The sequence below is a fragment of the Prionailurus bengalensis genome, chromosome D1 (genome assembly GCF_016509475.1).
Source record: "Prionailurus bengalensis isolate Pbe53 chromosome D1, Fcat_Pben_1.1_paternal_pri, whole genome shotgun sequence".
Classification (NCBI taxonomy): Eukaryota; Metazoa; Chordata; class Mammalia; order Carnivora; family Felidae; genus Prionailurus; species Prionailurus bengalensis.
The window spans coordinates 58,046,561-58,073,748 of record NC_057346.1 but is presented as its reverse complement, the minus strand read 5'-3'; the positions used below and the strand labels follow the sequence as shown (position 1 = coordinate 58,073,748).

General features: G+C 49.4%; 2 protein-coding genes across 2 annotated transcripts; one reads left to right on the top strand and one right to left on the bottom strand.

Moving 5' to 3' along the window:
* Positions 1-611: 611 nt before the first annotated feature.
* On the top strand, positions 612-13,210 carry DNAJB13 (DnaJ heat shock protein family (Hsp40) member B13). The gene is made up of 8 exons (XM_043580280.1): positions 612-774; positions 5,104-5,207; positions 6,255-6,416; positions 8,836-8,993; positions 9,999-10,112; positions 11,229-11,342; positions 12,217-12,293; positions 12,881-13,210. The coding sequence occupies exons 1-8, from the start codon at positions 707-709 to the stop codon at positions 13,032-13,034; spliced, it is 951 nt and encodes a 316-aa protein (XP_043436215.1). The 5' UTR covers positions 612-706; the 3' UTR covers positions 13,035-13,210.
* A 3,096-nt stretch (positions 13,211-16,306) lies between these two features.
* Positions 16,307-23,060, bottom strand: UCP2 (uncoupling protein 2). Its single transcript, XM_043580281.1, has 8 exons — positions 22,892-23,060; positions 21,964-22,120; positions 19,285-19,508; positions 18,899-19,109; positions 17,883-18,077; positions 17,700-17,801; positions 17,176-17,356; positions 16,307-16,780 (listed from the first exon to the last, which is right to left on the bottom strand). Exons 3-8 carry the CDS (start codon positions 19,408-19,410, stop codon positions 16,666-16,668), a joined length of 930 nt encoding a protein of 309 aa, XP_043436216.1. The 5' UTR covers positions 19,411-19,508; positions 21,964-22,120; positions 22,892-23,060; the 3' UTR covers positions 16,307-16,665.
* Between the last annotated feature and the right edge of the window lie 4,128 nt (positions 23,061-27,188).

Here is a 27,188-nt window from a genome sequence, read left to right as displayed (position 1 = left end):
AGGCTCCATAACAGACTCTTAACTATAGAGAAGAAACTGATTGTTATCCAAGAGGAGGTGGTAGGTAGATGGGTGAAATAGGTAAGGGGATTAAGTAGTGTACTTGTGATGAGCACTGGGGGATGTATGGAATCGGTGAATCACTGTATTGTACACCTGAAACTGGTATAACATTGTATGTTAACTATACTGTAGTTAAAAATTTAATAATAGATAAATAAAATGTCACCAAATTGAGCATTAAAAAAAAACAAACCCTGATGTATTTTTATTTATGATAAACATACCATACTCATGTAAGCTATTAATAATACAGGAAATTGGGTATGGGTATATGGGAATTCTATACTGTCTTCCCAACTTTTTTGATAATCTAAAACTATTCTAAAATTTAAAATTTATTTTTTAAAAATCAGCAAATGCATTTGTTCTGAAAACTTTTAATTAAAACTAATTGCTACTTTCTTGAAAACTCTTGAGTTGAGAGTTTCTGAGTTGAATGACCTTTGTCAGGGTCACAGGATCAACCGTTTTTCCAGTTCTTCGATTGGCTGTTCTGTGAGGCAGAGGTGATGTCTGCTTGGGCAGGAAGGAATACAACTCCCAGAGTGCCCCTGTGCGGTTGTCAGGAGCAACCAAAGAATGCAGACTAACAGCCCTGCTGGAGTCAGGATTAAACAAGGACTGACTGCCTTGCAAGCCAGCCATGGGTCAGGATTATTACTCTGTGCTTCAGATCACTCGCAATTCAGAGGATGCCCAGATCAAGAAGGCGTAAGTTGGGACGGGAGTGAGGCTTTAGGGGTGTGCTGGGAAGGCCCCACCTTTATCTTTTCCAAACTGAGCTTTCTTGCACAGCCAAGTGCAGGCCAGATAAACCTTGTTCTTCTGTTACTTCTTGCATACATACCTACAACCTGGGTTTGGCCTGAGTCAGAGTTCCCAATCCATCATCCTTAACCCCCTATGCCCTGTTTCCCTTCCTGGGTGCCCTGGTTTTCTTAGCAATAAAAATGGGGACAAGGAAGGCATTTGAACTTTTTCCTTTGCGAACCAAAGGATTAAGAACAGGAGAGTGACCTGGCCAGATGGATGTGTTTCAAATTTTATTCTGGCTGTCATACGAGTTTTTTTTTTTTTCAAGTAGGCTTTTTTTTTTTAAGTTTATTTATTTATTTTGAGAAAGACAGAAACAGCATTAGTGGGGGGAGGGGGTGTGTGAGCGGGGGGTGGGGGTGGACAGAGACACAGGGAGATGAGAATCCCAAACATGCTTTTGCACTGTCAGCACGGAGCCCAATGTGGGGCTCAAACTGGAAACACTGCAAGAGTTGAAACCAAGAGTTGGACACTTAACCTACTGGGCCACTCAGGCACCCCAAAGTAAGCTTTTTAAAAAATGTTTATTTTTGAGAGAGAAAGAGAGAAGCAGGGGAGAGGGGAACAGAGGACCTGAGAAGCAGGCTCAGTGCTGACAGCAGCAAGCCCCATGTGGGGCTTCAACTCATGAACCGTGAGATCATGATCTAAGCCAAAGTCGGGTACTCAACCAACTGAGCCACCCAGGCACCCGAAAGTAGGTTTCTTCTTAAGTAGCCTTCACGCCCAGCTCAGAGCCCAACATAGGGTTTGAACTCATAACACTGAGATCAAGACCTCAGGGTCTTGATCTGCAGGGCTTGACTCACGAACCATGAGATCATAACCTGAGCAGAAGTCAGACGCTTAAGCAACTGAGCCACCCAGGCACCCCTGTTTCAAACAATAGCTCTTAACCCTTCTCTCTTGTAACAGCTCTAAGAGATGAGTCATGTATAACACAGTCTCCCATATGGGAGCAACTAGATTTTGACAAAACAAAACAAAACAAAAATGCTGGGGCACCTGGGTGGCTTAGTTGGTTAAGCATCCAACTTCATTCAGCTCAAGTCATTATCTCACGGTTCATGAGTTGGAGCCCCACATTGGGCTCTGTGCTGACAGCTTGGAGCCTGAAGCCTGCTTCAGATTCTGTGTCTCCCTCTCTCTCTGCTCCTCCCCTGCTTGCACTCTGTCACACTCTCTCTCAAAAATAAATTCACATAAAATTTTGTTTTTAATGCTAAATGTATATAATGAATAGAAGCACCACAATGATTCCTAATTGCCTAGCTATTAACCTTCTCAGTAGCTCTCATTAAGCCTGCCCTGCTGCATCCAAGCTGTGACTCCACTCCATCTTGCCCACTCAGGGAAACAGAGTGAGGGCACTGCAGGGCAAATCTTAAAACCACTCAAGTTTAGGGGTGCCTGGTTGGCTCGGTTGAGCATCCAACTCTTGATTTCGGCTTGGTCATGATCTCAGGGTCATGGGATCAAACCCCCTGTTGGTCTCTGCACTGGGTGGGGAGCCTGCTTAAGATTCTCTCCCTCAGCCACTGCATGCCCCCCCCCCCCACACACACATTCTCTCTCTCTCTCTCACTAAAATAAATGAGACAAAAAACTCCACAGAAACCACTCAAGTTTATATGAAAAATAAGGCTCTTCTCAAACCTACTTACCTTTCCTTATTGATAGAACTTACTTGGAATTCTCCCCATACCTGACTTTGACCTTTGTAATGGAGAGGGCTGGTTTCAGTGTCTCAGGGAAGTGATGACAATTGTCTTTAAGTTTCTGAAAGTAGACAATGTAGATAATCTCTGTAAGGCCTCCAGGGGCCGAATCAGAACCTTCAGGGTCATAGGAGAGCAGATCTCACTCACTAAGATGAGATGTTGCTTAAAAGAGGGGTCCCACGGTGAGATGGGCTGCCTTGTGGGACAGTTAGTTCGTGTCATTCATTACCTCACTGCTGCTCAGTGCTAGGCACCAGGGACACAGAGAAGTAGACACAGCAACTCAACGAACCCAGGCTAGTGGGAGAGACAAACCAGTCAACAAACAACTGGAGTGCCAAGTGCTAAGTTTAGGGATCAAAGGCACTGGGGACTCGGGAAGGGGAGTCTAACCTAGAATGGAGACTGCAGTCAGGGAGGGCATCCTGGAGAAGTTGAGCCCTGAGCTGATTGTTGAAAGATGAATGAAAATGTGCCAGGGGGAGATGGGAGGGTCTGGAGAGTGGTGGGTGTTACAAGGGATGGGAGTAGAATGTCAAAGACCTGAGCAATGCATTGTAGGGAGTTTGGAGCCTGGCCAGAAGTGCAGGAGAGGCCATGGGAGTGGGGAGGGAGAGCTGTGAGTGAGAAGGCCAGAGAAAGAAGCAGAAGCTTGAATCTTAGAGATACAGATTTTATGCTGAAGGCAAAGGGAAACCAGTGGAGGGATTTGGGCAGTGGAGTGACTTGGCCAGGGGGCATTTTAGAAGCATCAGATTAAAAAAGACAAATCAATCTGTTGGCAGCACATGGAAAGGCCTGGAGAAGGAGAACACTGAAACAGGAAGCCGTGGTTCTGCAATAGTCCTAGGGATGAGGGGGCAGGAAGAGAACACTGGGGAGAAAGAAAAACTGAAATGCCCTGGTGACAGGAGGGCTGGGAATGGAGGGGATGAAGAACTTGGGAGTTGATAATGCTCAGCGTTTTGGCTTCATTGCCTGGGCAAATGGGCAAAAACTTACGGAACGAAAATGTGTTTCTGTCTGGGTTCATTGAGTTTGTGGGGCCTGTGGGACACTGGAGAGCAGAGACCAAGATGGCAGCTGGATGCCAAGGTCTGGAGCTTAGTGGCCTGGTTTCAGATAGAAATTTGGGAGTGGTCAGCGAGTGAGTGATGCTCAAAGCCTTGGGATAGACGAGCTTGTGCACAGATAGTGTGTGGAGTGAGAAGAGAAACAGCGGGAGGGGTCACCAGCATGCAGGGTGTGAGCAGGGCAGAGGAAGTGCACTCTGACCCAGTGGAGGGTATGTGGGGTCCGATTTGTACTGAGCCACTCAGGGGGCTGTGCTGATCCCCTCCTTTGGCTCCTTCAGACCCCCTCCCCGCCTTTCTGCACCCTGCTTACTGCGCTGGAAGCTGGCCCATCTGAACCACATCAATAGACGCCCTGGCCCTCAGACTTCCTAAATGAAAGCCAAAGAGAGCCCACAGCAGGTGATTGGCAAAGAGGAGAGTGGGGCTGGGGTATTTATTCCCAGCTCCCTTCCTCTGAGAGCACTTCAGGTTGGGTATCCCTTAGCTGAAGATGACAGCTCCTGCCAAGGGCCCCGTCCACACACACTCCTGTGGGATTTCTCCCTTCCCACTCCTATAGGCTCAGGGGTAGCCAGGGTGACTCAGGGCTCCTGGCCTTGGGCTACAGCACTGTCCAGCATGGTTATCCCCCCTACCTCCTACACTTTGGTGAGTGGTCCCTTATTAAACTCTGCACAAATCACCCAGTTCATGCCAGCTCTTTCCTTTCAGAACACTGATGATACAGATTCTCAGACACTATAGGCATCGCATCACTGAGTGCTGGGATTGGGTACTACAGAAGCAGGGAAACGAATGAGCACAGAAGTGAGAGATGGTAAAGGGACCTGACGTGTGCCAGTGCCTCTCTGTACCAGGCCCTTTGACACCTTATTTTACCTGATCTTCCCAAGAAGCTCAGATGTAAGTTCAGATATCACGACAGGATTAGATGTGCGAGAAATGTTTTGGGGAAAACGTGAAGGGGGAGCAAGAGCATGCAGGCGGCACCTTCAAACCCCAGTGCAGGTCTGATACCTGTGAAAGGGGAGCAGGAAGAAATGGCTGGATGGAGAGAGCTGCAGAGTGGTCTGGAAAAAAGTAGCTGGGCTGATAGATGGGCGTCCTGAAGCAGAGGTTGTGCGTTGGAGGGGTCCTGTGTCCTAGGGGGACGCGCCAGCACCAATATCCCTACCACGCTTAGGCACTGGTTGGGGCAGCTTGGGGAAATGTAGCCTCAGCACAGACACCCAGGGCGGGCAGCTACACTTTCTACCCACTGGGTTCTGTTCAAGGGCATCTGTGCAATGCACCACCCTGGCCACCACAGCCCTGATTTTATAGCTGGCAACATCAAAGCAGTGAACAGCAGAGCCAGCTCTGGACCATGGTCTGTGCCTCAGGCCCATGTCAAATGCTATGACTTGTATGAATCCTCCCTCCTCTAGGTACCGGAAACTGGCCCTTAAGAACCACCCGCTGAAGTCCAGTGAGCCATCCTCAGCAGAGACATTCAGGCAAATAGCAGAGGCCTATGATGTGCTAAGCGACCGTGAGTGATTCCACCCATCTCCTCTGCCCCACCTCTATTTCGAGACCATTCCTTAAGCCTCTGGGTAGTAAAGCATTCCTCTTCCCTGCCTAGAGCCTGAGCAAACTTAGAAAGAAAACAGCATGAACTGCCTCTCTCCATAGTCACAAACTAAGGTTGATGCAACGTGGAGAGCCCCTGGATTAAGATGATCTGCTCAGCCAGTGTCAGTAGAGCAGGACCTGGGCAGGTCTCCCACGCTCCACACCCCACCTGTCCCCTGCAGGGGTGCACACAGTGAGATGTTTGCTGCCAAGGGAAGAAAGAGGCTGAGGCAGGCATCCCCAGTTACTCTTCCCAGATTACCAAGTAGCTCCAGTGCCACCTTTCCACGGAAGGCATGTCTATCAAGGGTCAGAGAGAGGCTGGTAATTCAAGAATCTCCTGAAAGCAAAAGAGTGTAGAAAGTGATTCCCAACCCCCACCCCCCACCCCCCTCCACCACACCTCTGCCCCGAGGCACCACGTGCATGCGTGCATCCCCGAGGGCTTGTTCTGGAGACTGTAATCACAGATGCTGTGCAGAAGAATAGCCAGATCACTAAGGTTTCTCCACTCCCGAGTTTTCAAGACTTTGCAGTCCTTAGACTCTAGGCTTTGAAAGCTCTAGAACTTGGCAGCTCTAGAATTCTTAGATTGTAGAATTTCAAGGTGCTACGATTCTATTTACCCCAAATAAAACAGTAGCTACGATGATGAGTTTAGCCAAATTTTAGGGCTATAGCCTCACCCTCAGTCTCTAGATCTCTCCTTCAATCCTCTTCCCCCTGCCACCCATCAGGTCTCCACCTTTCCCCATTCTCCTCCCCGCTATGGGATCCCACCTAGATCCACCCACGATGAAATTAAACCCCTAACTTTTAGGGTCTCCCTCCAAAGAGTGCCAGACTTTAGAAATAAGGTTGGGTTTGCCCCTTCCTCTCTATGCTGTATCCACCTGCTTCCCAGCCCAGCAGCTATCTTAGTCCCTAACGCCAGCCCCCTCATCAAGGTGACACGTGTCCACAGCTGTGAAGAGAGGCATCTATGACAAGTTTGGAGAGGAGGGCCTAAAGGGCGGGATTCCTCTGGAGTTTGGATCCCAGACTCCATGGACCACTGGTTACGTCTTCCACGGCAACCCTGATAAGGTTTTCCATGAGTTCTTCGGAGGAGACAACCCCTTTGGTGGTAAGAGGCCCCACCTACCCACTTGCTTTATTGGGAAAGGATGTAGCTGTAAAAGATGCTTTTCTTTGAATCCTTTTGTTTTGTTTACTTTAAAAATATATATAATGCATGGTAAAAAAGAAATTATTAAAGGAATACATTTCAGCCTTTATTCCTTCTCCAGAAGTAGCCACTTACTGTTAACCGTTTATGTATCCTTCTGGAAAACTTCTATGCATTTATGAGCATATATTTATCTTCACCTAAGCCTTTTATCTTATGAAGGGAATGGGACCATATTGTGCACACTGATTTCTTTCACTCAGTATGCCTTGGAGATTATCTCATTATATACTGTATTACATAACAGATCTACTTTACTCATTTTAATAGCTGCATTATGTTTCACTGTACAGGTGTGTGTTAGGTAAGTATATGGATGGATGGGTGGATAATCCCAGGTCCCAGACAAACTGACCAAAAGTTGATTCCTGAGGCTCACAGTCATCTTGCAAGGGCAATTAACCTTCAGACCTGTCTTCCTGGCTCTTGTTATGCAACTCAGAGAGTCTAGATTTTCACTGCCTGACCCCCTGCAGCCCCTTCCCCTGGCTGTACTATAGCCGTTCTGCATTTCAAAAGTTCTCTCTTCCTTTTTCTGCATGTTAATAAGAAGTGGGCCACAGCCCACTGTCTCTCCCCCTCAGAGACCTCTCCCCTGTGCATTTCCTTCACCTGCCTGCCAGAAGAAGCTGAGTTGATAAACTCCATGTGTGACTGCAAAAAGCAAGGGACTTAGAGTCAGGCCTGTTTCAAATCCATGCACTGCCTCTTATGAGCTGTGTGATTCTGGGCAAATCTCTTCACTGCTCTGAAACCTCAACTTCCTTACTGTTAAGTGGCTGTAATAGTCCATTCCTCACACGTCACTAGCAAATGAGACAATGTTTATGAAAATGGGCTTTGCAGACTGAAAAATGCGATAACGATGGACAGGTGCATGAAAAAGAAGCAGCTCAGAGGAGCCAAACCAGAGCTTCTAGGGACATCACTTACAGGCTTTGGGGACCCTCAGGCAGTGCCCAAAACTATACTGCTACAGGACTTCACCCAGGGGATTCTTGTGTCCTGTCTCCCTGCAGGACCGAGGGACTAGACCTTCCTATGACCTGGCTGTTGGGGTGTCTACAACCTGACACAGCACAGGTGCTGGGTGAAGAAATGAATTCAGTGATACGAGAGGGGACCAGGTCACTTACAGGCCTCTTGGTTAGCTACTATTTCATAGAGGGGTTTAGTGTGATGCTGCCCTGCCCTCCCCCACCTAAGGTTACTATACCATTCTAGCCTGGGAAGTTCATTCATGGCCCTAACCATAAGAGGCAGAGTACAAAAAAAAAAATCTTAATTATGATAGCGACCCCTGACTCTACAAAGTTTTCAAAGGTTTTCACACGTAGCAATAAGCATAGTGGTTAAGGGCAGAGGTTCTCATAGTCAGATTGTCCTCTGTTCAGATGAGCTGCGGGACTGTGAGCCTTTTCTTTGGCCTCTCTGTCCAATAAGACAATAGTGTGAAGAACTGAAACCAGCACCTGACGCATAGTAAGCTCTCAGCAAGTTTCCACTTTTCTTCATCATCTTGTTATTTAATCCTAATGGAAAAAGGCAGATCAGGCATTATTACCCCATCTCACAGACAGAAAAACTGAAACCAAACGACTCCATAGCACTTCAAGAGACAAAGGCTGTTTGCACTGGGATGGAAGGGCAGGGCAGCAAGAGCACTTATGGGTGTAGAGCTGGGCAGGGAAAAAAGAAATTGAGGGAAAAAGAGTTTGGGGGTATGCTGATGAACTCTCAAATTTATTAGGAGCCACCCCTTCCCTACTCCCGTATCAGCTATTGACTTCACAGAAACTTGAGTATGTGGTCTTTAGAGGTGTTGTGCTGGGCTGGACAGTGAGGGAGAGTGGAGTGCGGGGAAGGGTAGGAAGGACATCCCCCCAGCAAGCTAACAGCGGGAGTCATTTCTGGCATACCAGGAGCTGCCACCAGAGGGCACTCCTCTCCATCCTGAGGCAGCCAGCCTCGAGGAGTGTTTCTCCAAATTGAGGGGGAAGGGAGTCAGGAAAGTGGGGGAATATAAACGGGATGATGAAGCAGTGGGAAGTGGCAAGCAATGATAACCATTGGATCTGCACTTTAGGACAACTTTTTGGCCTGGCCTAACAGTTTGAGTTTGCAAGGTAGGAATGGGATGCTGAGTATTACACTTGGGGACTGAAGAGGTATGTGTGGAGGGGTGTCTGTGTTTCCAAGTCCCTGACACAATCTCTCTTACTCCTCCCCTCCCCTCCCCTCCCCTCCCCTCCCCTCCCCTCTCCTCTCCTCTCCTCTCCTCTCCTCTCCTCTCCTCTCTTCTCCTCTTCTCCTGCAGAGTTTTTTGATGTAGAAGGAAGTGAGGCAGATTTGAACTTTGGGGGTCTCCGAGGCCGAGGGGTCAAGAAACAGGACCCCCCAATCGAACGAGACCTCTACCTATCTCTGGAGGACTTATTCTTTGGCTGCACCAAGAAAATTAAGATCTCCCGAAGGGTGAGTACTTGGCTTGCTCCTACTGGGGGCCACTACCTATGCCCTCCAAACCTCTGAGTCACCTCCTCCATGCCCTCACTGGAGACCTCAGGTATGGTCTCTGATAGAATCATGAAATCTCAGAATTGAAGACCTAGGATCATAGAATTCTAGAATCTGAAATTTGGAAGGGACAGTTGAGTGTATTAGCCTGATTCTTTCCCAGTGCAGGAATCCCCTCTGCAGAAGGGTCTTTCCCTTCTCATATCAGCCCCATCCCTGTGGGAAGCCGGATTCCGAATGGGAGGAGTCCCTTGTGATTTCTGCCCTCTGGGTATTACCAGACCATACCCCCAGGGCTTCATCAGTGTGTATGCCTCAGGAGTAAGAAGAAACAGTGTGGGCATGGAGGGTGCACTGGGGGACGGTCCCCAAGGGGTTTGATTGAAGACTTTTAGTGGCCCAGAGTCTAGTCCTTGGGTTGATCCTATCCTATGGCTCAGCCCTATGCTAGACACATGAGCAAAGCCTCCTCACACCTTTGCCCAGCAGAGGAGATGCCAGCTGTGGCACAGATGGCACTCATCTGGGCATGTGATTGGGGAATGTTTGGATGACATAATAGGGAATGCTCAGATATGTTGACCTCTGTGGTCTTTCTCCCTTCATGATTAAGAAACCTGCCAGCCCCTCAGGGCCAGAGCCACTGGGTTGGGAGAGAGGAACTGAGTATGTGTTCACCATGCATCTGTTAGTGGCCAGGGCTACGTGATCTAGGCCTGGAGTTGGGGGCTTGGTCAACTAATGGTGACTGCTTGGCATCTCAGGCCCTAGCCCAATGACATCATCCTAGAATCGTAAGTTCTTGGTTCCAGTAAATGGGGTGAGAATGGGGATGGCTCAGGACAGCTTCTCCCTGTTGCTAGAAGATTGCATCTGAGCACAAAACCCCCTTGGCATCTTTCTCGTGTTAAAAGGCCAGCTGGGAAATCTGGAGCAAACCTCCCTTCTTCCATCTGGCTGCAGGTGCTGAACGAGGATGGGTACTCCTCTACCATCAAGGACAAGATTCTCACAATTGATGTGAAACCTGGTTGGAGGCAGGGCACACGGATCACCTTTGAGAAGGAAGGGGACCAGGTGAGAAGGAGGGAACTGACTAGGGTCAGTCCTAGTGTCAGTCACCCAGCCTTGCTCATGTGGTGGAAAGACTGAGGGGGAAGGAGGCAATGCTTTCCTCTGCCCCGTGACCCCAGTCTAGTAGGGAGACCAGTCTGCAGAGTCGGTGAAATGATCCCCAAAGTCCCTTACCAGGGACAGAGCCTCACAACACCTCTGTGAGTGGATAGCCCAGGGCTTTCCCCCATTTTGCAGAGTAGGAAACTGAAGCCCAGAAAGGGAAGGGATTTGGCCAGGGCAAGAGCACAAGAGCTCTTCCTGATATTCTTCAGTGCTTCTTGAATACAGCCCAACTATAGGAGGTATTCAGAAACCACTTATTAATAATAATTTTAATACTGCTTAATATCTTCATGATAATTACTTATTTAAATAAAAATATAAAATTATTGTTCAAGGCATGCTGTATCCTTAGGTCTGAGAAGAGGCAGAGTGATGGCATTTTCAGAGCCAAGAGAGATTAATTCCTCTGCCCATACTTCTTGCTCCCTTTCTCACCTGTGAAACATCTACTTCCAAAACACCCCTTCAGGACCCAGCTCTAATGCTCTGGGCTCTGGGCAGCCTCCCCTGACCTCTCCACCTGGCTCAGGGCCTCTCTAATCTCCTGCCTCTGGGTTCCTTTTACCACAGTCCTGAGCTTGCTGAGGACGGTGTGTCTGTTCCCCCCACTAGACTGGGAGCTTCTTGCTTGTAGGGACCAGTTAGGCTCCTCTGCCCCCTTAAGAGACCTTAGCAGAAGCTTGTCAGGACAGAGGTGTGTAAGAAGTTGTTTTCAAAACTTGCAGCTCAGCATTTTACCCACCCCCTGAGGAAGCTTCTGTCCCTCTCCATCTGAGTGAATCCTGTTGGGCATGCTCCATAGAGGAGAAGTAATGGGGGGGGGGGTGGTGCTGGATTCATTGGAGTAGGCTTCTCAGAGGAGGGGCTATGAAACCAAACTGAAAAGGTCCTTCCAGAAAACCTAGTTCAATCTCTTCATTGTTCAGAAGAAGACATGGAGACCAGTAGAGTCAGGAACTTAGCCAATATCACACAGCCGATTAGTCCTTGTCACCCCTTGCCTCCTCTGCCCAGGGCCCCAACATTATCCCAGCCGACATCATCTTCATTGTAAAGGAGAAGCTACACCCTCGCTTCCGCAGGGAGAACGACAACCTCCTTTTTGTGAATCCCATTCCCTTGGGCAAGGTGAGTGGGCAAAGTGGAGGAGGAGAAGTGGGCAGATGAGAGTGAGCAAGCAGGCCTCACTCTGCACTCCCCCCAGTGCCTATGGCGCAGGCCTTCAGAACGTGAGGAGTGCACATAGAATCTTTGTGGCTGTCTTCAGGGCCCCTCCATGTCCTCACAATCCAAACAAGGAACAGCACCAGCCTAGACTTTGCCTCCCCTCCCCCACCCTACCTGTGGGCAGTTACTCCGTCAATTCTACCACCTAGTCCCCTTCCGTTCATTCCCAGAGTCAGAGTCTGAGCACCTGGGTCTGCACAGCAGCCCCTTTGGTGGCCTTCCTGCCTCCTTTCCCATCTCCTCTAGGCTCTTCCCCACGCTCATCTGACTGTGCCACACGCCTGTCGGAGCATCTTCACAAGGTGTTTAAGGCCCTCCACATTCTGCCTCTGCTGATCTCATCCCCTGCACTCCAACCACTGTGCCCCTGTCCATTGGGAGCATTTTCCCACCTCCATTCTCTTGTTTGTGCTGGGCCGTCTGTGTGGAATGCTGTATATCCACCTTGTCTGACTGGCAGGATCCTCTTCACCCTCATCAACTGCTACCACCACTGTGTAGTCCTCCTGTCCCACTCCACAGTGGTTTGGGGGCCTCTCCTTGGCTCCCGCAGACCCCTTTACTTCCCTCTATCATCATCAGTCTTTCCTACCAGACCGTGAACTCCTAAGGGCAGGCAGATGCCTGGCTCGCTCCCCTGTTAGTCCCTGAACATCCTTTTGTCTGCTTGAGGCCAGGCCCAGGGCCTGGCACCGAATAAACTCATAAAATGCCTTCTAAACAGAATGGCCATGGTTATCTCTCCTACTCCCACCTGTGGCCCTAATGTCCCTAGGCTCTGACCTGCTGCACCGTGGAGGTGAAGACCTTGGATGATCGTCTGCTCAACATCCCCATCAATGACATTATCCAGTGAGTGCATCTGCGTGGGTCCCAGTAGGCAGAAGGGCTGGCCTGGGCCTTAGAGGGTAGTGCCAGACAGGTCAGCCTGGGGTAGTTCAGTCCTCACCAGCAAGGACTGAAATCCAGCCCTAACTCTGGCCAAGCTGCATTCACCTGGTAAATGGAGTGCCTTTTTCTAACTTGCACGAGGCCGCTACAGAGCCCAAAGATTGCAGAGGCGACCTTTGTTGCCTTCCTCCTCCCAAACGTCTCATTAGTGTTCTGAGTTGTATCCCTCAAGTCGTTTACAGGAAAGGGCCTCTGTATGGGAAGCTTTACTCAGCAGCCCAGCACCCCCCCCCCCCACCGACCCCAACCTAGGCTGGAACCTCTATTCCTGGAACCCCCAGTGTAAATGGTTATCAGGGGGCAGGCTGTCTGAATAAGCTGGTCTTCTCTCTCCTGCCACACGATTCTGGCTGAGAAGAGCCACCTGGTGGAAGCTGGACTGACTGCCTCAAGCCTGAGGTTGTGTGAGCATGGGCAGCATGGGATCTGTCAGAGAGCAGTGTTGGGGGGCCCTCTCATTTCCCTTCTTTCGTCCTCCCCTGTCTCAGTCCCAAGTACTTCAAGAAGGTGCCAGGTGAGGGGATGCCACTGCCTGAGGACCCCACTAAGAAAGGGGATCTCTTCATCTTCTTCGACATCCAGTTCCCCACCCGCCTCACACCCCAAAAGAAGCAGATGCTGCGCCAGGCATTGCTGACATAACTCTGGTGAGCTGAGGGCTGGAGCAGAGGAGGGGAGGAGAAGGCCAGCTGGGCCTTATCCCATTCCTGTCCCAGGATGTGCAGGTGAGCCAGCCCACTGCACAGATGTGACATGAGGATGGGACAGCCTGGGGTTTTTAAACTGACACAATAAAGATTTCCTATCTTCCAACTGTACCCAGGAGACTGTGTTGGAGGGAGAGGAGCCTCATATATTGCTTCTTGTGGAAAAGGGGGAGGGGCATGGCCCAGAAAGCCTAGAACCTGGGTTGCTGTCCAGATTTTGTAAGTGTGGCCAGGTCCCTGAAGGTTCAGAGCCTGTGTGCTCCCCTTGATAGAGTGGGGCAGACCTGAGTGACCTCTGTGGGTCCCCACCCTGCTCTGATTTCTCATGACACAAAGTCTTTAGCAGGGGCAGTCTCTAGAATGTGATATGGTCATAGTGTAGATAGGAAGCACAGAGAAGAAAACACTTGTCAAGGCCACACAGGGCAAAGATGTCATCAGAACCTTGAAGGCCACTTCCCAGATTCACCCTGCTTAGAGGTAGCACAAAGGACACAGTGCTGGAAATGGTTTTGGTTTCTATCTCACAGCCTCACTTCTCATCTATGCAGTGGGTCCTGGACTGACTCTAGGTGGGGTGGTATGGGAGGCAGAACTGGGTTCTGCTCCTGGCCCTGCCACTGACCCCCCTGGATGTTACTGCTTATAAGCTCTGCTCCTGGCCCTGCCACTGACCCCCCTGGATGTTACTGCTTATAAGCCTCCTGCAGGCTGCTTATGAGGATTGAGTCATTGTGGTGAACATGCTTGGTGAATTCACTGCTTAGATCTCAGGGTTCCAGGATTGTTGCTGATGTGGCCTCCAGACCCAGCTGGGCCTATGCAGACCACACTTGCTTTCCTGACCTGCATTCCATCAGGCAACGGTGTGGCATGCACCTCTCCTGTGCCAGGGCAAAGACTCCTCTCTTTCAAGTCTGGGTTTGGGCTAGGATAGATCTAATCTTATGAGTACGTGGCCACTTTTGTGGAATGACTTCAGAGGTAATAGAAAAGGCCCCCATATTGTCCATATTGGATTCCCCCGTTCAAAACATTCTTTGCTCAAGGTTTTTTCTTTCTTTCTTGAACATGGGGCTTGAATTCACAACCCTGAGATCAAGACCTAAGTGGAGATTGAGAGTCATACACTTCACCAACTGAGCCACCCAGGCACCCCTTAACGTTTTTTCTTAAATGGGGACTGGGTAGCACCTGTCAGCCATTTTGAAATCATCAGGGAAAATGTGGCAGGAGCCAACTTTGAGACATGGAGTCTGGACCAGGGTTCTAGGAAGCACCTGTGCAGCCCGTAAGACATGTAGGCCTTGGAGTCAGATACACGTCAGGTGTATGCTCTTCGGCAAATCACTTTGCCTTTCTGAACCTGTTTCTTATAGCAAAGATTGCAAGCCTGATCTTGTAGGCCTTCAGGAAACCAGATGAGGAGTGAAGCCGACTCTGCCCTGAGGCACGGCCTAGGTGGAAGAGTGGTGGTAGCTGCCCTGTGCTGAGAGCAAGTGGGTGCAAATCCTAGCACCCAGGTCTCCTCTAAGCCAGTAGGAAAGCCTGCCTCTAGCCTCTTCCTCATGGCAATGCTCTGAAGGAAGCGTGGTCTTAGGCCTGATGAAAGATCTTTGTGAAATTCCTATTACCTTGGTGATCTTCAGTGCTACCTCATCTGGCAGGCAAGGCAGGGCCTGTCATATGTCCATTTTATAAGCTGTGAGGACCAGTTATTAGTGAGGCTACTGGTAATGTTGTTCCATGGTTCCTGCCACCTGCCCCAGCTCCTCACTGTCCCAGGATCATGCCCAGAACCATGATGGAGTCTGGTGGCCTTGTGTCCAAGTGTCTGGGACACAAGACTGATAAACGAATCAGATGACTGACATGCCTAAGGCAACAAATTGGCCCGGTTTCCTCTGGTATAAAACAGTAGCCTGCTTTATAGGACTAGTGTGAGAATTAAGGTGCATGAAGTGCATTGACCAGGTCGGTCCTCCATTTATGTTGACTCCCTGCAGCCCAGGAGAGCAGGCCCACTGGGCTGCCTACCACCTTCGCCTTGGCTCACCTTGTGGTACCCAACCCCGTTCCTCTTGGGGACTATGAGACCCCAGCTCAATTTGTCAGATGTTACAAAGTACGGTGAGGAATCCTGGGCCCTCTTTCCTTCTCCAGGACTCTCATTTCCTGGGCCCCTTGCCAAAGCTCTGAAGGGCTGAGCCTCCAGCTCTGACCAATGGGGAGGAGCAGTAGCATCAGCTGCTTGAGGCTATGGGAAGAGGGAGACCACATTCTCTGAGCCTGGCTCTACAACTGTCTAACGAACATTCCGAAGGACTCCAGCTCTGGTCCCTGGTGAAGAGGCACAGTGGGGGAGAAAGGAGTCTGAGTCCTAGTCCCAGACTTCAGTTTCTTCCAATAGCTATAAAATGAGCCTGGGTGGCTTAATTCTAAGGGCCTGCTTCTGCATGAGATGCCTCAGGATTCTGGGACTTCAGAGTCCCCTACCCCTTGAAACAGATGTAGAATCTGCTTTCCTGCCTCTGTGGACAGCTGGTAGGAACAGGGACAGGGAGGCTGACACCCTGTGCAGCCTAAGCCCTGGTTTGGCACTGCCTCCTTGGGATCTCCAGCCTAGGGAGAGGGTGAGTCTCCAAATGAAAGTATCCTCAGACTGAGGCCTCATATTTTCCTTGCACCCTGTCCCACCCAGTGCAGTAAGAATGCCACCTAAGGGTGTGACTGTGGAGGATGAGAAGCAGCCAGACTTGTCCTCATGAGGTCTGGGACTTTGGAGAGGAAGTTTCCCATTTGTAGAATGGAATAAAAGAAGTTCACAGCATCTAAGATTCCCAAGTTCCTCTAAATCTTCCACTGAACAAGGAGATGTCGGGCAGACAGTAGTACACTAATTTTGCAGATCAGTAGGCCTGGGGCCAGCTGGAGCACCAGGCACTGGGTGAGTGGAAGCTCAAGTGTCCTAGTGAGAGCGAAGCTGTGACTCCCAGCTGCTCCCTCACTTACCACCTAAGCCCCAGGCCTGGTCTGGAAAGACAAATGAACTAGATGACCTCCACGGGCCCCAGAATGGATGCTGGAAGCGGAAGGTGGGGCAGACCTCCCTTTCTAAGTCAGGTGGCTGCTCCGCTGTCTACCAGGTGCCAGAAGGGCCCACTGAACCAAGACCTCTGGTAACAGCTATGAGAGAAGGAGGAGACACAAGGTTGAACCTGTTTTATGGGGGACATGCTGGCTGGGACTAGGGGCAGAACAAAGAGTTGGGCTTAGCTTTTCAAGGGATTGAAGGCTTGGGATCCTGGCTAGTTCCAGGCCTCCCACAGTGTCAACTGGGGTCAACTCTACTAGGACTGGGAGGCAACGGGGAGATGGGGTAGGGGAGAAGGGGTAAGAATGTGGGGACAGGAGAGGGAGGTGGTGGGAAAGGGAGTGGAAGGAAGGGGTGAGGAGAGAGGGAAGGGAAGCAGGGCTTGGCTGGAGCTGGAGCCGGAGCCGGAGCCAGAGCCAGAGCCAGAGCCAGAGCCAAAGCCGAAGGTGGTTGGGTCAGCAGCAGGAGACACTCAAAAGGGAGCCTCCCGGGAAGTGCAGGCTGCCATGAGAGCCCGTTTGAGCTGCTCATACGTGACAAACATCACCACGTTCCAGGAACCCAAACGGAGAAAGGAGGGCATGAACCTAGAAGGCAGAAAACACAGGTCACAGGGGGCACCTTGGTGACTCCTGAGGGCACTTCACCTCCCACTCACCCCAGTGGGCCATGGTATCCAATCCAACCTAGTTGCTCTGTCCCAAAGGAGGTTGTGAGGGCCCAGGGTGAACAGAGCCCCACAGCCATGCGGCTCTGAGCAAGAATTTTCTGTGAGTCTCCATTTTAATACCCATAAGGTAGGCATGACAACTCTGGGAGGAACTAGTTAAGAGCATGAGGGAATGCCAGTGAAATACTAACACCAGGATCAGAATAGTTTGACACCTGGTTGCTAGTCAATTCCAGGTGGTTCTCTCCCACCTGTGTGTAGGTATGGATAGCTAGGAGGCTCGGGATTGGGTGGGGTGGATCAGAGGCTCACCCTTTGTAGAAGGCTCGGGGACCCTCTTTGTGGAGCATGGTAAGGGCACAGTGGCCAGCGCTGCTGTACTGGCCCGGGGCAGAGTTCATGTATCTCGTCTTGACCACATCGACAGGGGAGGCGATGACAGTGGTGCAGAAGCCTGCCCCAAAGGCGGAAGTGAAGTGGCAAGGGAGGTCATCTGCCAAGGAGGAGCAGGAGAGGCAGTCAGGACTCCTTACCTCATCATTCCAGAAGGGAAGAGATTATCAAACTAACTTAGGGGTTTTCTGGTTTTAGAGAAAGAGATGCCAGCGGGGATCTGTCCTGATGACCTAAAAGTCATTTAGCCTAGAGTCTAGCCTCAGTACCTCAGTGTGCAGTGGGAGTTTCATCCCAGCTGGCTTCACTATGGTAAATCTAAACTCACTCCACAAGCATAGGGGAAGGAGGATGAAAAGATGTGCGACTCAGGGAACCAGACCCTCACATCTGATCCTAGGTTGGGGGAAGGGCAAGACCCAGAACCATTTATACTAACTCACCTGTCATGAGGTTGGCTTTCAGGAGGGCGTCCTTGATGAGATCGTAGGTCACCAGCTCAGCACAATTGACAATGGCATTACGAGCAACATTGGGAGAGGTCCCTACAGGAGGAAAAAATACTGATGTGAGACCAGAGACTAGAGGAGGAGGAAGATAGGGAAGAAGAAACACCTGGTACACACCTTTCCAGAGTCCCCGGAACCCTTCCTCTCGGGCAATGGTCTTGTAGGCATCGACAGTGCTTTGGTATCTCCGGCCACTTCCAGCCCGGGCCTGAGCTTGAAATCGGACCTTTACTACATCTGTGGGCTGGGCCACAGCCACAGCCAAGGCCCCTGTGGTGCTGCCTGCCAGGAGACGGCTCCCGATGCCGGCATCTGTGGAAGAAACATGGGGGGTCAGTGCCCAGTTGGGATTGTACTAATTTTCCACCTCTCTTCACTAAAAATCACCTCATCACTGTAATCTCTTGCCTTCTGGGAATAGGATTCAGACAAGCTCTTGCTCTAAAAACTCCTTGCATCAAAGAAAATAACACCTTGAATGTCTACTACTTGCTACGCAATGGGACATAGCAAGGAGTGGGACAAAATGAGACCTAGCTCAACAGGGTAAGTCACAATCATTTCCACCTGACAAGTGAAAACCCAAGGCTCAGAGAGAAGTGGCCTTCCAAGGCCTTAGATTCATAAGACTTGGGTTCGCATGCCAGATCTATTTCTCCTTGCCACGTTATCTCAGGAAAAGTTAACCTTTTGATCTGGGTTCTCAGTTTTCACGTATGTAAAAAGGAGGTGGGCATAGCATGCGAGGAGGTAAAATGGAAGAGTGCTAGCTTTGGAAGCGAAAGTCCTGGGTGTGTTTTCTGGCTCCTCATCGTGTGCTCTTGGCCAAGTACTTTCCACCCAGCAAGGCTCAGTCTCTTCATCTCTAACATGGGGATGATACCACCTACTCTCAGAGTAGTGGTGGGGACTGTCATGGGATGATGCCCTGCACAGAACCTGGCACAGCCCAGGTGCTCAAGAATCATTAGGAGAATCAAGGTGCCTTCCAGTTCTCAGTTCCTCTGATCCTCTTAGGGATCTTAGAGCCTAAAGAAGCTATGTAGCAAATCATCAATCAAGGATGATTTGATTGGATTGGTCATCACCAAGGAGAAAAGGTCAAGCAGCCCATGGCCCAGCTCCACACTCACGCTCAGAACCCTTGGTGTAGAACTGCTTGACAGAGTCGTAGAGGCCGATGCGGACAGAAGCAAAGCTCATCTGGCGCTGCAGGCCAGCGACCAGCCCATTGTAGAGGCTGCGGGGGCCCTCGGTGCGCACCATGGTCAGGATGGTGCCCAGCACACCACGGTACTGGGTGCTGGCTACGGCCCGCGCTGGTCCCTGCCTTTCTCCTTGGATCTGCAAGGCCAAGATGGGTGGTTATAGGGGTTGGCAGGTTGCCCTCCCCATCTCCTGCCATCCCTACGCTCCAAAGTTTACACAGTCCCAAACACCCCACTGGCCCTTAAGGAGTCTATATCTTGGGGCAGAGTAGACTAGACAACATTGGGAACCGCAGGCTTTCTGCCCTCACCTGCAGCCGGACTTTAGCGGTGTCCAGAGGAAAGGTGATGAGATCTGCAATGCAGGCAGCTGTGCCAGCCCCCAGGAACTTCACAGTGGCAGTAGGGGGTACATCTGTAGCCTTGAACCCAACCATAATGCTGATTTCCTCCTCTCTCCCAGGAGATGGAGAAAGATGGAGAAGGGGGCACCTTCGGTCAGCAACAAGACGAGATAGAGGAACTCTGCCGGAATCTAAGCCAAGGAGAGACAAGCCCCATTAGCAGCAGCATGCACAGTCCCTCCCTGCTTACCACCTCACCCCCACCTTCCCTGACAGCACCACTTCCCTAAGCAAGAACCAGAGCAACCTCATGAAGGAAAACAGGAGTGAGCTCTGGAGGTACTCAAGTAGGGGCTAGAGAAGCAATTCCTGCCTGAGGAGAACACATTTTGTGAAGAGCCCCCTCCCTTTTACTATAGGAAGAGTCTGGATCAGGGCTATCTTAGTGCTGACAAACTGGCACTGACTCATCCTTTTGTCTGCTGGGTGCAGAGATTTCACTGATGATACCGGCATGCCTACTTCTGCAGATCTGTCTGAAGGACAGGCAGAAGTAGGGAAAAGGTTTCAGTCAGACCAAGATCTGAAAGGCACAGGCTCATAGGCTTATGCCCTGGATTTCTTAAGTAGGAGAGGTTCCTATGGGTCTCAAATTATCTAAGTCTAGAAGAAAAGGAATGGAGAAGACCAGTTCAGTCCCTTCTCAGCCCAGTCTAATTCTCCTCCCCAGCCCCACACAACTTGGGCTCTCTAGAGTCATTCTTTCAACAAGACTGCTTTGCTGGGCACTGGCTCACTGAGATGCAGGAGACAATATCAACCCTAGATGGGGCTTACTGTCTGGCACAGGGGATGGGCAGGTGATTCAAGCTACATTTGGGGCTTGCAGGACATACTCTCAAAATGCAGAGGGAACAACTAACTCCATCAGGAGAGAGGTAATATTTAGCTGGGCCTTGAGGGATCCTGGACAACTCTCAGGGCTGAAAGTAGGTACACAGACACTGGACTCTCCCCCCCGCTGGCCTATTGTGTGACCCAGGAAAAACAGTCTCCCTCTCTAGCCAGTTTCCTCTCCTTCAACAAAGGGGATCCACATCTTCACCACAGGAGGGGCAGGGACAGGGAGGTGCAGATCAGAGCTACAAAGACACAGGAAACCAAAAGCTCCATTTTGTTCTCAGAGTTGAACAACACCCTTCTCTGCGGCCTCTGCTGCCCTTCCCCGGGGAGGAAGTGAGCCCAGCACCCCAGTGGGGGAGGTGATTTGCTTCTCTCTCCCCTGAGCTCACTTCTCTCACTTCACTTCACCAGGAGCAGCTGCTCTGAGCCTAGCCTCATTGGTCGCCCATGTGGCTGGGGCCATAAGGAAAATGCTGGCCAGCAGAGGGAGGATGTGGTTGGAGTCAGTTGTGAACACAAAGACCCATGGAAACAAACAGCTCACAGCTTCTTCCTCCTGAGCTTCTCTACTCCAGGCGTCTGGGGCCAACAGGGAAATCCAGAGGCTACTCACCACTCAGTTGCATCCTGATCTACTATAGGCCAGGTCCTGGCCTTATTGATGACATATCTATCTATCCCCCAGAACTTGTTGGATACATCCCCATCCCACCGCCCAGGGCACTCTATTAGCTCATTTACTCTTCAGAGCTGCCCTGTGAGGTGGCTGCCTTATTTCCATGTTACAGATGAGGGAACTTGGTAAGAGCCACAGCTACAGCCTCCAAAGCTTATTAGATTTGCTCTGCACTGGTGTCCAGAACATTTCTCTCCTGTTTTCTCAGCCCCCGGCACAGGCAGGGCTTTTAACAAGAAAACACCCAAGTTCTCTCATGCCAATTTAAAAAAAAAAAAACTTAAATTTTTAGCTTTTTTAAAAATTATTTATTTTTGAGAGACAGAGCATGAGTGGGGGAGGGACAGTGAGAGGGAAACACAGAATCCGAAGCAGGCTCCAGGCTCTGAGCTGTCAGCACAGCTCAAGCCCACAAAACCATGAGGTCAAGACCTGAGCCGAAGTCAGACGCTTAAATGACTGAGCCACCCAGGCGCCCCACTCTCATGCCAATTTGACAGTTCTGAGAAGGTTCAGGCAAAGAATGTCCCTTCTCTGGGCATCAGAGACCTGAAAAGTGAGTCTATCGTGTCCTGACCTTGAGCTGGGTCACAGTATTGTGAAGGCCAGAGAATAAGGCCCAGCCTCTGTCCATCTCAAAGACAAATGCACAGAGGCTCAGTTGCCATTTTGAATGTTGCTTTGGGTTTGTCAGGTCTTTTAGAGGTTGAGTATGGGGCTATGGCCACTTGTGCTAAAGACCCTACTAAGAAGAGAAAATAAAACTCAGGCCTCAGGAATTTGTCCTAGCTCTGCTGCTGACCCCCAGGATGACCAAGGACTAATCACTGTCCCATCTAGGCTTCAATTTCTTCCTTTGTAAATATGGGGACCACCATCCCTGCCTAGTCAAGATCAGCTTAAAGGATAGAATGAGACTAGGGATAAAGGAAAGTGTTTTGTGAATTCTGAAGAGCAACTTCACTGGGGTGGTGGTAGTTATTTTTGATAATGTCCCACTGACCCCCACCCCCAGGCCAAAGCACTAGTAGGCAACAGAAGACCCTTCCCTTAGAGTGGATTCTTACCCGGCTTTGTAAGGTCTCACACTGAGGCCTCCAAGATCAAGCTTCTCTAAAGGCATCCCATTCTTCAAAGCTGCCAGTGGCTATCATGGCCCAATCCCCTTGGTTTTCCATAGAAAATGGCTGGGAGACGAAACACCTAATAGTCATACTATGTGTCCTGTGGATGAGGGGAAAGAGGAGTTTAGAAAGGAAATATGCCTTTAAGAATCACACTCCAGCTAGAAAAGGGCCACCTGCCCAAGGCACACAAGCCCAGTCCTTCAGGGTGGAGGTGGGGAGGAGTAAGGAATAGGGTCTATTTCACCCAGGGTAGCTGGGGACTAATTAAGTACACACAATGGAGGGGGGAATGAACCCAGGAATCCCCTCTCCCCTGTCTGCTCTCTTAGTAGACACATTGACTCTCTTCCAGATTTCTGCTTTAGAGGCACCCTGTACTCTGAAGAAGCAGCCTCCCAACGCAGTCAGCAGATTCTGGTGAGTGGGAGTGTTGTTAGGCGGTCATGATAGGTCAGAGACTCGCCGAGAATCGACTAGCACCCAGCCGCGAGCTGTGAGGAGGTTAGAGGGGCTGGGAACGGGCCCTGCTCAAAACTCCGTCTCAGCCTGGGGGATGGAAAGTCATTCTGGTCGTCGCAGTCGCGCCGAAGGCCCCCACCCAAAAGCAGAGCTGGGCATCCTGGGCGAGGGGAGAGAGTAGAAGGGTGGAGGCTTAAATTATTGAACCAATTGAAGGTGAGAGGTAAACAAAAAGGGAGAGAAAAAGAGTGAAAGAAAAGGAAAAAGAGGACAGAGAAGAAAAATTCAAGATAGGCTGGGAGAAGAAGAGAGAAATTAGAAGGAAGGGCGCGGGTCCTCGCTGCCGGGGTGGCGGGAGTGCCGCAGGTTTAGCGGGCTCAAGGCTAGGGCGGGCGGGGCCCGGGCTCACCCGGCCGAAGGGAGAACAAGAGCGTGCTGGCAACTCTGTTGTCTGTCGGCGGGCGGAGGGCGCGTGGAGAGAGCACGGACAGTACTCAAACCGAAAACGTGTCCGGCGAGTTTACAATGGGGTAGCTGGAGGCTGCCGCGCTTTAGGTCTCGGGGGCGGGGCCTGCGGGGCTGGGCGGGGCCTGCGAGGCGGGGCCTCTAGTTACCGCCTTTCGGCAAGGGCTGTCCAGCGAAAAGTTCTGTGCGCGCCTTCCTCCACTCCCATTTCCGTGCGGGCGGATCCCCGCGTCCGTCGCGTCTGCTCACACATCCCCGTGCCGCCAACCTCTTGGTGAGAATGGCAAGGCGGACGCCCGGAAAGAAGCAGAAGCAGCCCAGGGTCACACACGCCTCTGCTCCCCCTGTATCCCGCTAGGGCTCTTTCTAATACGCTCCAGAAACTCGGATGAAAGCGTACTCCCCCCTTCACCGGCTCTGCAACCCCTCACTCCGCAAACAGAACTCCAGCCTCCTGCGTCCTCCGCGGGGCGGGGCCTCGCGGCCGCTGGAGATTGGTTAAAGCCGCCGCGTTGCCGGAGGAAGGAGCCAATCCGAGGTGGAGCGGCAGGTGGCGGCTAACCGCCAACAGCCGCGAGGCGCCGCTGGGCTTCCGGCGTACGCCCGCGGCACTCTGGCCTTGCCCAGGGGATCCAGGGGACTTCCGATCTGGGCGGGACGGAGGCACCCAGCGTGACGCTCCCGCGCCCATATACACCTGGGTGCGCGGGCCGGCGCCCCTCGAGAAGGCGGAACAGGGCCCGGGCCTGCTGTGCGCCCAACCTGGCGATGAGAAAGTAACTTAGATGAGCTGAACCTGGGTCCCCTTCAGTCGGCTGGCAGTCCTGTTGGGGTGACAGACACGCAAAAAACCAGTAATTGTGTCCTGTGGCTGGGACAAATATAACGTTTGGGGAGTAGGACTCTTGTTCACCCTTGGCTTCGCCCTTTCTTCCTATGTTTTTGTCCTTGTTGGCCTCCCAGCACCATTGAATGGATTAACTGAAGTAAAGGAAGACGTCTCTCTGACTAGATTGTAAACTTCTAGAGAGCAGGAAGCTCTTTCCTGTGTTTTTAGTGTCACAACATCAAGGGCCTGCATATAGTAGGCTGTGTGCATGCTGTTTGGGCTGCTGTTGAAAATGTCTGAAAAAGTGTAAATGGGAGGATCAGGGGAGATGAACATTTGGTGACTGCAATTACTGTGTTCACATTCAGTGTGAATACTTTATATAATCTTGTGAGGCTGATATTAACCTCAGTTTTAAGAGGAAACAGAGTCCCAAAGAAGTGAAATCACCTGCGTAATGTCACACAGCTGGGAAGTGGTGAGCTGCGATTTAAATCCTGGTTTATCAGCCTCCAATGTGTTTGTTTTCTGAATTGTCCACAAGAAATGTCAGCTGAAAATAACTGGCATGGGACTGGATAATTATAGCAGGAAAGAAAAACACTGAACACGTGGTCTTGGCAGAAGCAGAAGAAAAGTGGAAACTGAGAAGTCAAGCTGGAGAATTATTTCTGGCACTGTGGAATCTCCCATCCACTAGCTGCTCTGGCTTTTCCACAAGCTTCTGTGTCTTGCTGTGATGAAATGATTCCCAGATTGCTCTGTGACTGGTGGTGAAACTGCTGAACTTGAGAAGGAGGAAAGAACAAGATGGAACTAACGGCCTCAAAATGAAAGCACCACCCTGATTGCCAAAACAAGAAAGAATTGACCAAAGACTATATACCCGTGAGATGTTTGTTTATCCCTTGCAAAATTCAAGGGCTGGTAAAAAGATGATGTGTGAACCTTAAAAAAAAGAAGTAGAGATTACCAGGACCCAGCATGAATTTCTTAAGAAGAAATCCTGTTAAATTCTCTTAACACAAGAGTTTGAAAACAAAAATAAACAATGACCCTCCCTCCCCCCCCGCCAATTCTCTTTTATTTCGGATGGAGCCAAGCAGATGAGAGCAATGCTACTGACACTATATCTGTGGACTTTTAGCAAGCAGCTTGTCCAAGTCATAAGATGTCCTGTAGACAGATTAGAGAATGTATGCATACAGGTAAGTGCATTTAAAAAACTTGTTTCACATCTATTTCATTAAATACATACATATTGCAGTTTATTTGTAAATTTATGTGCCAATAATCAAATTGACAAGGTTTATAATGTTGATATCATACCAGAAAACAATCCACTGTATTTACAGTTTTGAAACTTTAACATTTTAAATACAAACTGTTTGAAACACTGAAAATGGAAAAGACACAAGAATGCCAAAGAGAATTGAAAACATCAAATAATTAAGCCAACATGAGAAAATATTAAACATTTCAAATGTCTCTGGTAATTTTAAAATATTGGGTAGGTTGGCTATGTTAACCACCCCCCCCCCCGACCCCCAAATAAACACAAAATTATCTGGTTGCATTTTTTAAAAACTTAGTTATTTTATTTATTAATTTATTTTTAAATTTACATCCAAGTTAGCATATAGTGCAACAATGATTTCAGTAGATTCCTTAATGCCCCTTACCCATTTAGCTCACCCCCCTCCCACAACCCCCCCAGCAACCCTCTGTTCTCTGTATTTAAGAGTCTCTTATGTTTTGTCCCCCTCCCTGTTTTTATATTCTTTTTGCTTCTCTTCCCTTATGTTCATCTGTTTTGTCTCTTAAAGTCCTCATACGAGTGAAGTCATATATTTGTCTTCTCTGGTTAATTTCGCTTAGCATAGTACCCTCTAGTTCCATCCACATAGTTGCAAATGGCAAGATTTCATTCTTTTTGATTGCCGAGTAATACTCCATTGTATATATATACCACATCTTCTTTTTCCATTCATCCACCAATGGACATTTGGGCTCTTTCCATACTTTGGCTGTTGTTGATAGTGCTGCTATAAACATTGGGGTGCATGTGCCCCTTCAAAATGGCATACCTGTATCCCTTAGATAGATAACTAGTAGTGCAATTGCTGGGTCATAGGGTAGTTCTATTTTTAATTTTTTGAAGAACCTCCATACTGTTTTCCAGAGTGGCTGCACCAGTTTGCATTCCCACCAGCAGTGCAAAAGAGATCCTCTTTCTCCGCATCCTCACCAACATCTGTTGTTGCCTGAGTTGTTAATGTTATTCATTCTGACAGATGTGAGGTGGTATCTCATTGTGGTTTTGATTTGTATTTCCCTGATGAGTGATGTTGAGCATTTTTCATGTGTCGGTTGGCCATCTGGATGTCTTCTTTGGAGAAGTGTCTATTCATGTTTTTTGCCCATTTTTTCACTGGATTATTTGGTTTTTGGGTGTTGAGTTTGATAAGTTCTCTATAGATTTTGGATACTAACCCTTTATCTGGTATGTCATTTGCAAATATCTTCTCCCATTCCGTTGGTTGCCTTTTTAGTTTTGCTGATTGTTTCCTTTGCTATGCAGAAGCTTTTTATTTTGACAAGGTCCCAATAGTTCATTTTTGCTTTTGTTTCTCTTGCCTTCAGAGATGTGTTGAATAAAAAGTTGATGTGGCCGAAGTCAAAGAGATTTTTTTGCCTGTTTTCTTCTCTAGGATTTTGATGGCTTCCTGTCTTACGTTTAGGTCTTTCATCCATTTTGAGTTTATTTTTGTGTATGGTGTGAGAAAGTGATCCAGATTCATTTTTCTGTCACTGTCCAGTTTTCCTAGCACCACTTGCTGGAGAGACTGTTTTTATTCTATTGAGTATTCTTTCCTGCTTTGTCAAAGATTAGTTGGCCATACGTTTGTGGGTTCATTTCTGGGTTCTCTATTCTGTTCCATTGATCTGAGTGTCTGTTTTTGTGCCAGTACCATACTGTCTTGATGATTACAGCTTTGTAATACAGCTTGAAGTCCGGGATTGTGATGCCTCCTGCTTTGGTTTTCTTTGTCAAGATTGCTTTGGCTATTTAGGGTCTTTTGTGGTTCCATACAAATTTTAGGATTGCTTGTTCTAGCTCTGTGAAGAATGCTGGTGTTATTTTGACAGGTATGGCATTGAATATGTAGATTGCTTTGGGTAGTATTGACATTTTAATAATATTTGTTCTTCCTCTCCAGGAGCATGGGATATTTTTCCATTGTTTTGTGTCTTTTTCAATTTCATTCATAAGTTTCTATAGTTTTCAGTGTATAGATTTTTCACCCCTTTGGTTAGATTTATTCCTAGGTATTTTATTGATTGCATTTTTAAAAATTTTTATTTTTAATTTTTTTAAGTTTATTTTTGAGAGAGAGAGGCAACGCAAGTG